General features: G+C 42.2%; 1 protein-coding gene across 1 annotated transcript in view; it reads left to right on the forward strand.

The window, feature by feature from the left end:
* Positions 1-2,975: 2,975 nt before the first annotated feature.
* The window catches only part of COL1A2 (collagen type I alpha 2 chain), a 38,989-nt gene continuing 24,022 nt past the window's right edge, over positions 2,976-17,942 (forward strand). The window contains exons 1-16 of the mRNA XM_038128293.1: positions 2,976-3,219; positions 5,362-5,372; positions 5,987-6,004; positions 6,693-6,728; positions 8,376-8,459; positions 9,395-9,451; positions 11,556-11,600; positions 11,697-11,750; positions 12,040-12,093; positions 12,472-12,525; positions 13,054-13,107; positions 13,385-13,438; positions 15,212-15,256; positions 15,460-15,513; positions 15,620-15,664; positions 17,794-17,847. Of these exons, the coding sequence (XP_037984221.1) occupies positions 3,150-3,219; positions 5,362-5,372; positions 5,987-6,004; positions 6,693-6,728; positions 8,376-8,459; positions 9,395-9,451; positions 11,556-11,600; positions 11,697-11,750; positions 12,040-12,093; positions 12,472-12,525; positions 13,054-13,107; positions 13,385-13,438; positions 15,212-15,256; positions 15,460-15,513; positions 15,620-15,664; positions 17,794-17,847 (789 nt within the window). The 5' untranslated portion in view covers positions 2,976-3,149. The remainder of the gene's footprint in view (positions 3,220-5,361; positions 5,373-5,986; positions 6,005-6,692; positions 6,729-8,375; positions 8,460-9,394; positions 9,452-11,555; positions 11,601-11,696; positions 11,751-12,039; positions 12,094-12,471; positions 12,526-13,053; positions 13,108-13,384; positions 13,439-15,211; positions 15,257-15,459; positions 15,514-15,619; positions 15,665-17,793; positions 17,848-17,942) is intronic.

The following is a 17,942-nucleotide window of genomic DNA, read 5'->3' on the forward strand; positions in this document are numbered from 1 at the left end:
GAAACTGGGACAGTGCCTGTATGACACAGATACCTTGCAGGAAGATCAGCTTAAGAGGCCGTTGTCACTTACCCTAAAATCACTTGGTGTGGCTTGTATAACTGCTGATGCAAGAGGGAGAAGAGATTCTTCTCTTTCCTTCATCTTTCCTTGAAATACAAAGACAATGGACGACTGAAAGTGAAAAAAAAAATGGCCAAGGACTCCATAGGTTCCAAAGGTCAGGTACGAATCTGAGACTGCTGTGGCAAAGCTGTCGGTCCTAGAGAACTTCAGCCATCTTTTCAGCCATCCACCGTGCTGAAAAATCCATAACGGTATGGATGTTTCAGCATGGTGGATGGCTGAAAAGAGACTGACATGGGAAAAGAGCCACATCAATGAATTGTTCTTCTGCATCTCTTTTTGTCCATCCATATACAGCAATCCTGAAATGGCTGGAGCATACCATCAATTCATCTCTTTGGAAGCCTGAGGAGTCTCATACAATCTCAACTGTTTTTTTGGGCTGCTGAGCTTCTGGCTCCATGTCTTTCCATCCACCTGCGTTATGGGAGACATGGTGTTTGAAAATCCACATCTTTGCAGGGTTTTCTGTTCTTTGGGTGGGAGCTTGTCCTTCCTGTGTGAAACTTCATTGGTAGGATGGGTGGGAATAGTGGCTTTGTTTGATTTGGTCAGGATACATGTGCCTGCATCCTTGCACCTTCCACATATTTCCTTAATCGAAAAAGGCTGTTATTTATTGGAAATGTGCATAAAATAGGTTTATACATATGCAATTAGAACAGGTTTGTCTCAGAAGTCTCTAATTACTATTATAATCAGTCAATAACTATTCTGCTGATGCATCGGAGTCAAAACTGGCTACAGAGTCAATGACTGATTTCAAGGAACAAGTTGAGAAAAAACCAGTTCACTGAAAGTGATATCAGGATATACTTGGACTTGAGCCACAGTGCTTTGGGTCTATAATAATATTGATTATGTATTTATTATTTTAACTTGTTTGAAGCACACAGAGCTGCTTTAGGTTTATGCTGATATAAACTTTCAAGTAGTTATCTTCACTGTCCAGGATACTTTAAAATCCTTCTTGGTCTAAATTGATACCATTCACATGAAAGATAACCTGAAAGAATACTCATGTACCTTTTACGCCATATACTTTTATTACAATGTTTCAATCACATCATTTGTTGTGCTACCATGTTGTGGTCAGACACACTTCGATGGATCACCTTTTCCTAATGCTGTGGGTTTTCCTATCCAAACTGCAGGCTTTCCCATTTCGTCGGCACTCTTGAGAGCGAGGAGCTGTCCTGTCGGCGGAGGCAGCTCCAGGCAGGCTGTCCAGCTGGGAACGGCCGGCTGGCCGGACACGCGTGGATGTGCGGCACAGGAATGCTGCTTTCGGTGCTGGCAGTGCCCCTGAGACACAGCGACTGTGGGGTCCCCGCTCAGGCGCACATCCATGACCCATCTTTCCCATCCTTTCTGTACACGCGCCCCCGACGGCAGCTGATAAATAGGGGCTGGATAAATAGGGGCTGGATAGGGCCGGCACCTCCCCCAAGACAGGCTGGGGGCGAGAGGACCCTCTTGGCTGCGGGGCGGTCGGGAGGCGGTGCCGAGCCGCCTCCGGGAGCCCCCCCGCGCCCTCCGCCGCGGCTCTCCCGGCGGCTGTCGCGGCTCGCCGCTGTGCCTGGGCAGGATCCGCCTGCTCCGCGGCCGGCGCTGGGGGAGGGAAGGGGGGCGAGGACGAGCGCCCGCCTCGCCTTTTCCGCCCCGGAGACGTCCCCCCATCCTGAGGCGGGGCTCCAATTTGCCTTCGCCGGTGCCTCTGCCCGGGACTCCCTTCGGCGAGCGGAGGGGGCCTGGGAGGGGGCGGCTGCTCGCCTTGGAGGAGCCCTGGGCGGGGAGGCGGGCTGGCCGCGGCTGCCGCTTGGCCTGGCCGGAGGCACCACGTCAGCTCCCCGCAGCCGCGGGGGCCGCGATGCGCGACCCCAAGTGACTGCAGCCCCGACCCCGGTGCCGGGGCAGAGGAACGATGGGGAGGCCGGCCCTCGGGGCGCAGCGCGGGCAACTCCTCTCACGCCCACCACGGCCCCCTCCCCCGCGAAGGGAGAAGCCGTCTGCTGAGCAGACGTGGCAAACAAGCCCGCCAGCTTTCCCTCAGCTGGGTGGGCGGGTGGCCGTCGGGAAGGGGAGCTGCCGGGAGTGCCCATCCTCCTTCCTGCGCCGGGAGAGTCCCGCTCAGCCGGCCGGGAGGCGGGCAGCGCTCGGAGCGCCGGCTGCGGGCGTCCCGGGCTCCCCTCGCACACACACGCACACACACACTGCCCGAGCGGCCGCGAAGCCGGGAGGGGAGACGGGCAGGGCTCTGCCCGCTCCCTGGACGGAGATGCTTCCCCGGGGAGAGCAAACAGCCGGGACGCGAACGGGCTGAGGGGCTGCCGGTGTCCCCGGCACTCGCTGTCCGCGGGGAAACGCCAGGGGCGCGGGACCCGAGTGATAGTGCTAGAGGGGTCGTGCTAGAGGGTCTGGGGATGGGGAGAACGTCGCCTTTTGCCTTTGGTTGCAGTGGGACTGCGGAAAGAGGCTGAGCTGCGATCCAGCCTCCTCCCGGCTGCCCCGGCCGCTTCCCCGCGGGCGGGAAGCGCCGCAGGCCCTGGACAGCTCCCGCTTTGAACGCCGTCGGGGCGCTGCCAGCCGGCTGCCCGGCCAGGCTCCCGGCCGCGCTCCCAGAAAAGCGGGGCGAGAGGGGCGTGGGACGGCTGAGGGGAATGAAAAAAAGAAAGAAAAGGAAAAAAAAAAAAGAGACGACGAGTCAGATTTTCCTTCCGAAAGCCTCAGTGTCCACGTCCTCAAAGCATGGAACCAATTTAGCGTCGCCGCCCCCCGGCCGCTGCCGCTGCCAAGGCTGCTGTGGAGGGCTGGGGACACGGGGCACGTGATGGCCTGGGCGGCGCCGGGACCCTCCTGCGGTATAAGTAGGGCGGACTGGGGCTGGGTTAATTTAGCGTCCCTGGCAGCAGGTTTCTGCTAAGGTTGGAGTTACTCCTCGAGACTGTATGCCTGCGTCCCACAGGCGATAGCTAACCAACCGACTCGGCACCACAAGGAGTCTGCATGTCTTGCAACTAGACATGCTCAGCTTTGTGGATACACGGATTTGGTTGCTGCTCGCAGTAACTTCATACCTAGCAACAGGCCAACGTAAGTGCTTTCCGCTTGTTTGTGGCAGGGGTGGTGGCAGGGGTGGCTGTCCGGCTCTGCGCTCTGTGCTTTGTCCCGACGCCCGCCCCACGCACGGCAGTCTGCGGGGAGTTGCTGCTTCCCAAACGATAGAGACCAGCTCAAAACTGCCACCTCCGTCCCAGATCAGACTCTAGATTCTTTCATTCCGCCAGAAAAAGATGGCAAATGGCCAAAGAGACCCCCTCTACGGGGAATAAAAAAAAAAAAAAGAAAGAAAAAAAAAAGAAAAAAAGAAAAAAAAATACAAGGGAGCACCTCCTCTCCAGACGAGCTCGTACCTAGATGAGGACACAAAGCCTCACCTCCGGCGAAGATGCTGCGAGGAGATACAGATGCGGGCTGGGAGGAGAGTGCTTGCGGCGAGCGGAAGCACCCAGAAGCTGCACTTTAGTGGGGCTTGAGGCGCTCTCCGCCGCGGCAGCGGCTCCGCGCGCGGGGCGCCCCCTGCGGGCCGCTCGGGGCCAGCGCGGCGGGCGGAGCTGCCGGGGGCTCCGGGGAGGGCCGCGCCCTCAGGGGCAGCAGGAGGGCGGCAGGGGAGGACGGAGCTTCGCTCCGCTCTGGTGCGAGAAGGGAGCGCGGCTCCCCGAGGGCGCAGTGCAGCTCTCAGCCTCTCTTTAGACGAGGATGTGTTGCCCCCTCACCGCAGTCAGCGAAGCGCGCACACACACACATACACACACGCACACCCCCCGCACGCTGAGATGGGAGGGAAACGCACCCCACCGCTGGCGCGGGGGCGAAGCGGAGCCTTCCTGCAGGGCAGCGCCCTGTGAAGGGCCCCCAGAGCCCCTGGCCACGTGGCTTTGACCCAGGGTTTGGCCGCGTTCCAGGGCGGAGGAGGGAGGGAGCTGCCGTGCGCAGCCCTCTCCTGGCGCTGGGAGCCCCGGGTGATGTCCCCCCGGGCTGATGTTTCCCCGGGGTGATGTCCCCCCGGGCTGATGTCCCCCGGGTCGCCCTCGCCGGGGCGGGGGACAGCGGCGGGGCCGTTCTGGACGGGTATTCTGAGGAGATTCCCCCAACCCCGGTGACGGGAGGCAGCTGCGCCTTCGCAAGGGAGAGAGAGGGAGCGGTTCTTGTGGGGGTCCCCGAACCGACCACCCCGCGCTTCCCGCAGGGAGTTTGGGTCGGCGCCGTTGTCACCATCACCTGCGGGCAGTAATGGCTTTAGTTCTGTGTTGAGTTAGCACAGGCTGTCTGTGTGTGCTGCCGCGGAATTCCAGGGATTTCAGCATTTCAGCACTGTTGCCTTTTTCTGGAGTGCACGAATCATCCGAATTTAGTGTGGTCGTGCACTGCCAAAGTGACACGTTGCGGAAAAGCATCCAACAACCTGTTAGTTAGTGGTAATGTTAAATTGCTGGCTCTCGAGTGTGATGTCAGACTAACTATGGTAAACTTAAGTCAAAATAGATTTTTAATTCCTTGAAATTATGAAAATCAGATTTATTTTTTTTTCTCCAACTAATGGGAAAAGCACATACTCACACTTAGCAGTGCATAACATTCAGAGATAGTTATTTGCAATTTGGTCTTTAATAGCTTCAAACAGTTACACAGTTTTACAGGAAAATGTGGAAATAGATGGAAATGGATGTTTGGCTAGAACCTTTCCCAGTAAAAAGTGGGATTGGGCCATTTATCTGAAAATTTCAGATTACTCCTACAATTTAGTATCTTCACATGTGTCAGTCTGCCTGGGTTTATTAATCTCTTGCATAAACACATATGTGGAAATACATAGGTGAGGGGGCTTTCAGTGGAGGTGTGTTGAAACATATTTAGAGCGGGTTTATAGTTGATATCTGCCTTTTTACTGTATCAGCCATATTACTTGTTTTGATTTAATTAGCAAGTTCATTTTGAATTTGAAATACATGGCAATTTCACCCTTGAGTCTTTCCAGTATAAGATAATCATCTTAACAGGAAGAAATTGCATTAGGAAAATGTTTATTGCATTAAGGAAATCAACTAAATTGCATTTCAAATTAAAAGCAGCAAATTTAATTTTGAATTGAAAGCAAGTTTAAAATTTAAAACTTGTAAAATATTTGAATCCCTGCTCTAATTATCTCTTGTTTTCTTTCCCTTCTCTTTGCAGATGTGAGTCAGGTCAGTATAAATTTTTTATCTAATATATAACACTCCAATTAACAGGCTAGGCTTCTCTTCTTGTGGCAGTATTTTTTCCTAACATTCATTCCCAAGATGGTAATGGAAAGTGGTGATTAAATCCTGAAGGCACTGCCTGGAAAGGTACCCACCCCAATTTCACAAGGGGGACGGCCTTTTCAAGAGACTGCCTTCATAGGTGTAGAGACCATGAGGAGAAAGTAACGGAGCAGTGCTCTTTGGACATTGCACCTGGCAGTTTGGATTGGAGGTGACTCTACTTTAAAGCCAGTTTTACAGTGTAAATTTCATTGCCCAGTAGGATTATGAAAGATCTCAGGTGTGACTCCTTTTTTTAATTCTAATATTTTAAAATAGCTATAATAGCTATAAGATTGTCAGTCTTCAACACAACATTTTAATATAGTTACATGCATCTTTGCTGTATATAGTATCCTAGCCTTCAAAGCAATTTTAAATCACAGGGCATAGTTAAATATATTGGACTGAGAATAACGTAAGAAAATGAGTCTAAGTTTATGCATTATTTTAGTTCAGAATACTGGCAGAAATTGTAACTTCTTTTTTTAATTCTCGTCCTTATTTTTTTCCAGGCACCTGCAGGGCGCAAGGTAAGCATTTTTATTTTTCTTGTGTGGAAATAAAAATGATATCAGGTAGTCTTTAGCAGATAAATATTTTGTTGAATATTGGATTATAGGAAAATTGGCTACTCTGCTTCTTTTCTGTGTTCTCTGAAAATAACAGTAGTGCTGCGATGAATAGGTAGGAAAAAAGGAGGAAATTATCAATGCAGCACTTTAACACCAGGGTAAATTCATGTATTGAATCAAAGGTGCTTCGCCTGCGAGCAGAACTAAGCCTACCAAGACCTAAATGGCATCAAAGTATCATTCTTATTTAAACAGAGTTCCTTTGTAAAGATTTACGTGGATTGAATAGTACAGCAATATCCATACAAGTCTAAAAGGCTAAATTGATTCCATCTTATTTCTAAAAGTCTTATTTAACTTATGTTAAATTAGAACTAATTATTCAGTAGAAACAAACCCCAATTTTGCAAGTACGTCTGTGCAGTGACACACACTTTTAATTCACATAACAAAGCAGTGGCTAATCTATTTCCAGTAGATTATTGTGGACAAAAATACACTGTCTGTGTAAAATAGCTGTTGGATCTGAATGTGCAGCCCTCTTTTCCTTTTTAATGTACACTAATTTTTCTTCATGTATCTCTTTCCCTGTATTGTCCTGGAAAATTTCCACAGTAACTCATTGAGTGTTATTTTCTTCTGGCAGGGCCCTAGAGGAGACAAAGGGCCACAGGGAGAAAGGGTAAGGAATTAGATTGACATTTACTTGTGATCTTTGAACGGTAGTTGTTGGAAGACTAGTAGGAAAAAAACTAAGTTTAAGCATTCTGTGAGATCAAATGATTGTACCGTTGAAGCTTGCACGTGCAATTTAATTAAAGAAAGAAACCAAGTTACATATGTACCAAATCCAGCCTAATTATGGTCATTGTGCCTGAGCAGATATGGTTGAGATCATAGGGCAGCATAGCTCTTCTAGTGAGGATTTGAAAAATGTTTTTCCAGCTGTTCACAGTGGAAATAACACATAGAAATGCAGAGGGAAAGGTTGACGTGTAATCTTTGAATAATACGGCATATGGGTAGGCTCTCTACATAAAACCTGAATAGACTAAACTGGTTTTGAAGATAATTATAATTCATTATCTGTGCCTCCAGTGATGTTTTGGAAAAGCTCTTTTCTTGGCAGCTGGGCATTTGTTATCTATTTTCTGCTAGTCAAAGAGGATGTTATACTGCTGAAGGCTCTACCGTAAAAGTAACCATTAATAAGGACACTTGAATAATTTAATTGTGATGTTCATTCATATTGCTCATATCTGCTTTTCTGGTTTGCTTCTGCATCATTGCTGCTTTTTCTAAAGTGGTATTCTGAACTTCACATACTTATCCGAGTTATGTGTAGTTATGTGTATTTTTTTCTATCATCTGAAAATGAAAATGCCATAGTACTGGTGAGGGAGCTCTTGAAGATTTCTGAGATCATAGTTTCCATTACATTTGTCAGCACACTATTAGGAAGACTATATCTGTGTGGTCAGCTGAATATTTGTTTTAGGCTGCCACTAACTAAATTTGTTTAATGGAATGATATGTTTTCTTTATCCTGAAGGCAATAAGCCTAATTCTGCTCCTTTAGAAATCCATTTATTATGGATTTCATTAATTACTGAACTGGGTCCAAAAAACTCAGCAAATTTAATATCTCACATCACTTGCCATGATGCCAAAACTTCACCAGCTTTATGTACAGAACATGAAAGAATGTAAGGACGAATGTTACTGGACTGAACTCAGGTAATTTCAACCTGTTGTAAAAGAAGCTGCGACAGTGGTAGCAGATGGATGGTATCAAAAATCTGTAGAAGAGCACTGCTGAACTTTAATTGGATTTGCAGTTATGCTAGTAAATTGTCTATACTGGTTAAAAAACTGGTGTTGGACTTACTCTGGATCCGTGTTTACTTATATCAGTAGAGCTGACCTTTTCTAATCCTCAGCGGGTCAAACTTTAGGCTCTCACTAACAGCATCTGCCAGGCTGTGTGGGTCCACATGGGTCACTTGGGGTTTGTAGGTCTAAAGTTTGTCGCCTAAGATGAAACTTTCCAATTTGGACATTATGCTTTGGTAGTGTAAATCCATTATTGCCCCTGTAAATCTTTTCAAATACAAAGCTCCAATACATATCTGATACCAGGTGTAGCAAGGTAACATAAAATCAGACTATATTTATTTTCTCAAGTTAAGCATGTTTTAAACTATTTATTGAAATGTATAGCACTGCTGTAGGGTGTGCTGTGGGTGCCTGGTTGTTAGTGAAGTTACCACATCAGAGATTTCTTCAGCCACTTCTAATTTTCACCATATAATTCTCCTTTTAACTATAGGGTCCACCAGGTCCACCAGGCAGAGATGGTGAAGATGGTCTACCAGGTCCTCCAGGGCCCCCTGGTCCTCCAGGTCTTGGCGGAGTAAGGCATCCAAACTTTCTATTACCAGAACTCCTAAGCTGTGCTTTGTAACCAAGATGAAATTTATATCTGCTGGAAAGCACTGTTGTTGAATTGAAGAGTGGAAGAAACATTTTCTTGCGAGCCATAAGAAATTGATGGCTCGGTTTCAATGAAACCTTCCTTGGGGTCTATATATTCCATGGAAAATTTGGATTCTGTATTCAACAGGGACTTAGGAAGAAGAGCAAATCAACCCTGTTATTTAGCATTAAACTTACACAGCAATAATGTGTATGGGTTAGGCATGGACTAAATGAAACTAGTACTGTTAAGTAGATGGGGAAAAGAAGCCTTTGTGGTTGGATTCAAGAGACAGCGACTGTATTGGAATAAGTAAAGAAGACAACTCCTTAAGCTCAAAATCAATTAAAAGTGCTATAGAATTTTAGAGTATTGCCCTTTAGAATTTTTTCTTTTTATCCGTATTCATCCTGCAGAACTGTAAATGGGCTGTGCATACACACTTTGTGCACTGGTGTCCATCGTGTACTCTCTGCAGAATGCTGAATTTAACTCTTTGCTTGACATTAGCTACATCGGGAGCATGAAGACATAGATAGTGTTGTACTGATCAAGTTTAGTAAGTCCTTTTGCATGGAAGAATACTCTTTTTTACTTCAATACTTTATTTTGCTAGTTGGAAATATCAAACTGCTTTCATTATTTGTTTGTTTGTTTTTACTTTGATATGCTAATGAAACAAGCAGGAAAAGGGGGTTTGATTGTGTTGTGGATAATCTTAGGGCTATACTTACTGAATTATATGCATGCTGCTTTAACAAACCTCATAGCAAGTATAACAAACCAGATGATATTTAGATACAGAAAGTTAATTTAAAATAGTTTTTAAAGTAAATTTTTTAGTGTTTTGATTTCAACCTTTTTATCTGCAGAACTTTGCTGCCCAATATGATCCATCTAAAGCAGCAGATTTTGGCCCAGGACCTATGGTAGGTATATGACATAGCACTTGATAACTCACATGAATAATGTGTTTAGGATTGTCCTTTAACTCTAATTCAGCTACATTAATGAAAAGCATAGTGTTAAAATTTGTGGTTTGATCATATATTGACTCAGACTGGAAACTGATCCTTTAATATAGGATGATATGTGTTTTCATATGTTTAAATATGATAAGTGTTTGATATGATGATAAGTGTTTTAAATAGTCTGAGGGCTTGAAATACGGTCTTGGATCTGTGTATTTATCTTGAATATAGCACTGCTGGGTCTTGTGCTTTAACCCTGTTTATTGACCACACTTACATGAGTCAATGAATCTCATGATCTGACGTTAGATAACACATGTACTTTGAGATAACATTACTTTACCCCTATTGAGACACAAGATTATGTTTTAGGGATGAGATTAACTGTAAAGCTGCTCTCTAAAGCAGACACAGGCCTAAAAAGTAACTCAGCATCTTGGCTCCAGTTGGTGATGATTTTTCCTCCATGGCTGTACACTTTTGATACCCTTGGATTGCACAGGTTTTTTTAGGAAATTGGCCTCTGCATTTGGTTCTCAACACCTGAATGTTAGTACTTGGTACTGTAAGGCTGTTCTGAGGAGGACTCTTTATAGCTCACTGTATACTATGTACAAATGGAATTTAAGGGGTCTATTGCCTCTTCATATGAATTTCTAACCCTTCCTTACATTAGCAAATATTTTCAGTATACATAGGTAGCAGAATATGGGTTAAATTCACCACACACTCTGATGTCACAGACAGTGCATCTGATGAGTGAGCAGCAGGATGAAGGATGACCAGGATTATTCTGGGTCAAGTGCTCAGCCTTCACTTCCAAAAACACTCTAATATTAAATGGACTTTTGGGAAAATACTTTGGCACCCATTTAGTTATGAAATATAGAAAATAGGAGTACCTGAGGATTTATCTGAGGTGTCACCATTTCTATATTCCAATTTTTGAGTTGGTTAGGTTCATTTGACAGAAACAGCAGTAGAATCTACCTATTGTGAGGAAGTTTTAAGTTTCACATACTTATTTCATAAATAATATGTGAAATTCAGGAAGGGGAAAGTAGTTCTAGAATATAATTTGAGAAGAAATTCACAGTGTTTATGCAGCACATATTATTCAGACTGTCTAGAAACCATTATTTTTTCTGCAATTACCGCATATTTTTTGTATCCACAACATAGCTTTATCTTCAATGAGTAAATGCCTGTAATTAATGAGCATTTATTCCTCTAAATAAAAGATTTTAGGTCTTATGGAAAAGCTACATAAACCACTGAAAATTGGCATATGATTTTAATGTTGTAATGAGAAAATCTAAAAGACTTTCTGAGAAAGCTTTAAAACAAATTTAAAACATAATTATATCTGTTGAAACTTCTCCTAAATCATTTGTTTGGACTATAGAAGTCCAAGTTAAAATTTCAGTTTGCAGTTGTTTGCTTGCTTGGTAAACCTTAAGATAACTGTTAAGAGAATGCACCAATCTATGGAAATTGCCATTTTAGAAGTGATTTTTCTCACCCTGTGTTTTCAAGATGTATGTAAATTGTAAATAATGCCAAGTCATATTAATGACTTATTTTGCAAGTGATATGAAAAGAATTTAATCAAAACCAATGAAATATTTAAATAGAAGTAGATAATTATTGGAAATAGATGCATACACAATATGTATAAGAGCCTTTCATGATGTGTTATGACCCTTATCTTTAAACATCCCTCACAGGAAGGGTAGAGGGAAGAATTCAAAAAGAATGAACCAGTTCACTTTCTAACAAGCCAGAATAGATTAAGAAGATGAATCATGGTGTTCACAGCCATAATGGTACATTTCTAATCATCCCACTGGCTTTTATGCTGGTTTGTTGCCATTAGATGTTTGCACTTGGACTGCCTGTGCAAATTCATGCCAACATCTTATCTTCCTCCCATTTCGTTTGAACATTGCACAATGGAAACTGTGATGCTAAACATATTTTAGGAATGCTGGGAATTGGTGTTATAGATGAGTTTATATAATTGTGATGTTTTTAAGAAGATCTTGCGATTTTTCTTCCCTAGGGTTTAATGGGACCCAGAGGCCCACCTGGAGCATCTGGACCCCCTGTGAGTACAGTCTTCTCTCTTCTACTGACATTGACATACCTGTAAAATTACAAATAACCTTGTTTGGAAACCAATAATATCTCCCTCATTTTCTAGGGTCCTCCTGGTTTCCAAGGTCTTCCTGGTGAGCCTGGTGAACCTGGTCAAACAGTAAGTACAGATCACACACAGACACTGCCAGCATTAGGAATAGCACACCAAAGTAGGCTTGTAATGCTTAGGCCCATTTCTCCTACCCGTATGCACTTCTCTGAATGGATACTCCTGCTTGATCCTGTTACAGAAACAGAGCTGAACTCAGATTCAGGCTCTCTCCACTTGGAGTCATAAAGTGCAAAGTCAATTAGGCTCCAACTGTACCCCAACTCGAGTCAGAAAACAGTGGGAAGACGTATATGAAGACTGATGCTTCTAGTAATTCTCAATTTATTTTTGACAGGGTCCCCAGGGTCCTCGTGGTCCCCCTGGTCCTCCAGGAAAGGCTGGTGAAGACGTAAGTGGTTATTAAAAGTTTCTCATCTCTTTTGTGGTGGTGATTCAACCCTAACAACCAGATAATTGTTAAGCTAAGCATTCTATTGGCCATATTTTTTACATTGTTACATAAATAACCCCCTGAAATAATTATTTTTTGGTACAAGAGATGCAGTATGCTGGAAATATACAGAAAATTGGATAACTTCCAAACCACTCCAAATACATTACTTAACTTCCTGAATGCAGGGAGAATAAAACTTAAAATTTAAGAATCTCCCTGTATTTATGAAAAAAGAGAAGCCTTGCCAGTGTATTTTCTTTTTTCTTAGTGGTTTGTGTTGCTGTTTTATAAAGTAAGTTTTCCTTCTTAGTGCATCTTTATTGCATTTTTTAGGGTCACCCTGGCAAACCTGGAAGACCTGGTGAGAGGGGTGTTGCTGGCCCTCAGGTATGTAGTGATCCGCTGGGTGCAGTACAAACCAGTTCACTAATCCATGCAACCTAACAACCTTTCTGAATTTCACCACATTAACAGTCTAGTAATATTGCTTATGTGGATTAATACAATTTCAGCCCTTGCCTGCAGGGATATCATATAGTTGTGTTTTTATTTTTTTCCCCTACCCCGTTCCCACTAAAGCTAGTAATGAGTAACAGAAGTGACGTAACGGTAACTGAAGTGTGAGGAGTTACACAGGAACAGGTAACCAGGCACCTTGGTATAGACAGTTAACAAAGCTGTGCTGTCACATGGTAATGCATGAAATTTCTGAGATTCAGAACTGGAAAAATCAGGTTGATTACTGTTAGTCTTGAAACAAGTCTGGTCCTGAGAGGCTAGGATCTGGATTCTTTACTTGAATGATAATGACCCAAATACACTTGTCAGTTTTCTTGGAAGACTTATTCATCATCTTTCCTTTTAACTGCAGTGTGTGATATGAGAGACAATCATTCATGCACTGTGTGTTTTTAGGGTGCTCGTGGTTTCCCTGGAACTCCTGGTCTGCCTGGCTTTAAGGGAATTAGAGTGAGTACATATATACTTTTCCCTCAATATTTAAGACTAACATTACTGCAGCATACTGAAAACCCCTGGAAATCCTTTGAAAGTGAAGAGTACATAAACCTCTTCAAAGTTTTTAATATTGCCTGATATAAAAAACTAATTATTTCTGAAAAATCAGAAATTTATATTAGGAAATAATTTTGTGTGGGAGGAAGATTTTATGTTATAAGACTAAGAATTTGCATAAAGCCATTTGAGAGAAAATATGTATCAATATTTCTTTTTCTACTCAATATAGGGACACAATGGTCTGGATGGTCAAAAGGGACAACCTGGTACTCCTGGCACCAAGGTAAAGACAAAATCTAAAAATGCAGGATGCATTTGTAGCTCTTCCTAGCAGAAGACGTGAAATCCCATCCAATCAGTCTTCCATGTTGCCATTAAACACTGCCCAGCTGCAGTAATCTAGAAGTGAGGGGATCCATGTAGAGTAAATATATGCACCTTGTCATGAGAAGACATTCCTGGGGCCTTAGTCTTGAGCCCTCAATCAAGCTGTAAGCAGGTTAGTGCTTTCAGTGAATAAAGGCTGGGCTCTTAAAGACTGGCTATTCAGCAGCACTTCATACTGATTTTGCTATCTCTGCTCTTCCTGGAATGTATTTTACCTTTGGGTAGGTTTTTTTTAAAGCATGCTATAATGAAAACATCTCATTTTTCTACAAAACTCTATTGTGTGAGACACATGATCAGTGTAAGGCTTCCTGCTAAAAATTTGTATACATGCAGTGCTTTTCTGAGTTAAGGCTATTTGATTCTCACTGTCTTTTTTCTTTTTTATCGTCTTCATATTACAGCACATTTGAACACTAGCCTTAAACAAACCCTTAATAAGATATTCTGAAATATAGTCTAGAAACATCTATGTTTCTAGTTTAGTCTAGAAACTAGTTTCTAGTCTAGTTATAGTCTAGAAACATCTATCTATCTAGTTTTTTTCTTCTCCCATTCTACCTCAGTGCCTAATATCAGTGTTCTTGAAAAATTCACTGTTGCATCATTGTGTTATAGGAAATCCTGACTCATTCACAGGGGATTTGTATTCACGGACTTTTAATTTAACTGTGAAAAATCATATAGTAATTCTCCATCTTGTTTGTTTCTAAGAGCTTAGCACCACTTGGTTATAGGGTTTTTAGTTGTAACATAACAATCTTCAATATCACTGCAAGTTATTAACCTTCAGAAAAAGTTTACATGACAAAGTCTGCCCAGTCATTGGAGATTTAAAGAAGATGAAGCACATAAGGACAGAGCAGTTACTAGAAAGAGTGCTAGAAAACACAGTATATTAAATCAAGGTTGTTCATTATATAACCATGCTGAAAGCAGGAATGAAGGCAAAAACTTGCTCTCCTTGTAGCAGTTAAGACTAGGTGCATTAAGGTATATTCAGGATACAAGCACTTGTATCCTGAATATACCTGAATGACAAATCTTGTCACTGTAGACCAGCCTAGACCTGTTGAGAATACAGTACTGAAGGGAGAGGAGCCAGGTATTAGTGGCTGTTACTCAAATAGTCAGTATTATTGGTCTTAATAATTATTGGTCTTAAGTTAAAAATACCTGAGGCAGATCCTTATTTTAAGCCATTTGAGAGGATTTTGTCAACTTACACTAAGGCAAAAGAAAACATCATTCTGCTTCTGCTCTAGCTAAAAAGCAGCTGCTGATTGATCTGGATTTGTAGTTGACTATCCAGATCCAATCTCTTAAATGTGTACTACAGAGTAAATGTCATCATAAAGAAAGGGGATGAAGAAAGCTGAGCAAGTGGCACAACTTTCTCTGGCCCTCCTCTTCTAAAAGAATTCCATCTGGCTGGATGGAATATGTTATATATGTGTTCCAGTACATGCAGGGACAATTGCAGTCTCTGCACCCTCAGGACTTGGTGTGCTATTGTGTGATGCAGAAACATGGACAGTGCTGTGTTATAAAATGCTACAGAAGATGCAGAAAGTGGGTTCCAGTAGCTGAAAGTCTCTCTGATAGTGTTGTACTATCTGTCCAAAACATCCTTTAAGTAACTCGAGCCTCCGAACTTTCTTCTTCATAGGGAGAGCCTGGTGCCCCTGGTGAAAATGGTACCCCAGGACAACCTGTAAGTATTCACTGCTGCTGTGGGAAAGTATAATCTGATAGATTTAGTTCAGCCAGCATTTTCTTCAATATTTGTCATTATTTACATTCCAGATACCCAGATACTCTAATGTAATAGTAATATGACTTAGCAGAGGGAAAGATCCCTATATATCTATGTTCAATGAAAAGATATAAATGAGTTAATTTAATTTTTCTTTCAAGGGTGCTCGTGGTCTCCCTGGTGAGAGAGGAAGAGTAGGTGCCCCTGGACCAGCTGTAAGTGGCTTCCCATCTGTCTGTCATCATGTACCAGCCACTTACTGTGGCTTCCTCTGATATTCAGTTCTCTTTTCAAGCTATTAATCGTGTTCTTTCCTCGCAGGGTGCTCGTGGAAGTGATGGCAGTGCTGGCCCCACTGGACCTGCTGTAAGTTTCAGTCTTGCTTTTTGGCAGCCTGGCTCCATTAGCCTTTGTGCTTCTTTTCCTGTTTTTAGAGGATTTCTTGGGCTTTTAAGAAGTTGATTGTGTTGATGTTTTTAGCATAGTTCTTTGTTGCTTATCAGAACATCACAAAGAGAATTAGTGAAACATAAATCCTTTGCAGATGGTATCATGAGAGCCGCAGGATTTATATTAAACACATCCATATCAAAGGAACCAAATATTCTCTTGTTTGCACTGGTGATTTCATGAGGTTTTTCAGCACATCTCACTGGGAAATACCCAGTGCACAGAATTCTCATTTCCAACAGTCCAACAGAATAATTCCTATCCAGAAGTTAAAGAGACTTTCTACTTTTTAACAGATGCATTCCATGCATGTGTTACAGGTGGCTGTATATACATCTGTAAATATATATACACAATATATTATTGTGTATATATAATATATAATATATATAATATATATATAATATTATATATATTATATATAATATATATAATATATAGACAATATATTATATTATTATATACATCTGTAAATTATATATGCACAACAGGACATGGCTTTGCACCTGCAGACACTAACCTTTTTCATTCACCACTAATACCTGAGTTGTGAGCTATTGTGAAAGGCCAGCAAGATCCAACTCTCCTGATCTGACTGTAACTGTTCTAATAAGAGCTAATCCCATGCAGATTTGTCTGTTTAAAGGAGTTAGTGTTTCCAGAATTTACCCCTCACGTCATTAAACCTCATTTATCTCAGACACATAAATATGAGTACAAGGATATAGTTTTGAAACTGTAAAACAAATCTGGAATACATCAGAACAATAGTAATAATAGTAAATGGGTTTTTTCTTCCTACCTTCAAAAATTGAGTCTGTGATGAAGCTGTACTTGGTTCTATTTTGCCAAAGTTGATTTTAATGCCCCTTGTCACTTCAAACACCTGTTGTGTTTTAACAGACTAGAATGTGAGCATGGCTGTGAATATCTCTTATGTTCTCCCATGAGGAGTATTTAAAAAATATGCTATTGGGTAGTTAAACTGCAGGCAAATAAAAATCTTACAGCTAAGATTTGATGTAGTAGAACCAAAACATTTTAGCTGAAGACATTTTGAATTAAATCAGTTGAGTTGCTATAGGAAAAATGTTCTGAAGCTGCCAATTGCATAGGTTGTTATTCACAATAGGCACAGTGTTGCATCATGTCCCAGGCTGAAGTTATTTTTCACATACTTAGGTTATGATACCTTAAATATTCTGCAAAGCAGTTATTAACACTCATTTTTTTAAACTGAAACAGAAAAAAATGTTTTATCCTTCTTTCCACTTGAAATTTAAAAGGTAAATAAGTTATTGCAATGAAAATTCTGGAAGTTTATACTTTCAAACATATCCTAAAGGGAATTTGGCCTTTTTTTTGCTTATACAAAACTAGTGACAATTCCAGGTACCCCCTTTATAACAGAGTAGGTTATAGAATGTCTGAAGCCAATTCCTCTTTGTCATAGCAGCTGACATGTTTTTATTACCTTGGATTTGTGAGGCAGTGTCATTATAAATATTTCTAATTGAAAGATATTAGCTTGCAAAAAAATATGTATCAATTCCCAATATGAGTTGGATTTTTTAATTAATAATTGAAGAGAAACTATCCCTTTTTATTTGTATGAATTAAAAAAATTAAGGCTATGAATCCATCAGTGTATCTTCTCTTGTAATGTCTGGTACGTTGAACTTGGTCCCAATGTAATTATAAATCTTACAGCAATAGGTAAACATGGTAGAATCAGTCATCTTGCCTTGCAGATGCTTGCCTCTGCTCATCCTCTGTTCTTTCTCAGGTGTTTGGCCTCAAGGCAAGGTTTTACCAATTCTTGCTTAATTTGCACTGCAAATGTTGTTTAAGCATTCACCTGGCTCTTAACTGTTTGTAGTGAACCAAATCTAACAGTTTGGAACTGCAAAAGGCAACTAGTGTGCTGAGGGGGTAATGTGTGAAATAAGTAAATGTGCATTTTTAAAATCTGGTTACTTCAACAAGCAAGATGTTTCTGTTGTCACTGAATACCTCTACACAACTGTTTCCCTTTCACTTCCCAGGGCCCTATTGGTGCTGCTGGTCCTCCAGGCTTCCCAGGTGCTCCTGGTGCTAAGGTATGAACATCTGCTTCTACTGGTACATTTGATAGTGAAGATGAAATGTGCTAACCAGAGTTTCTAGGCAGCAGAAAAACCCCATCCTCTATGAA

The sequence above is a fragment of the Motacilla alba genome, chromosome 2 (assembly GCF_015832195.1).
Source record: "Motacilla alba alba isolate MOTALB_02 chromosome 2, Motacilla_alba_V1.0_pri, whole genome shotgun sequence".
NCBI lineage: Eukaryota > Metazoa > Chordata > Aves > Passeriformes > Motacillidae > Motacilla > Motacilla alba.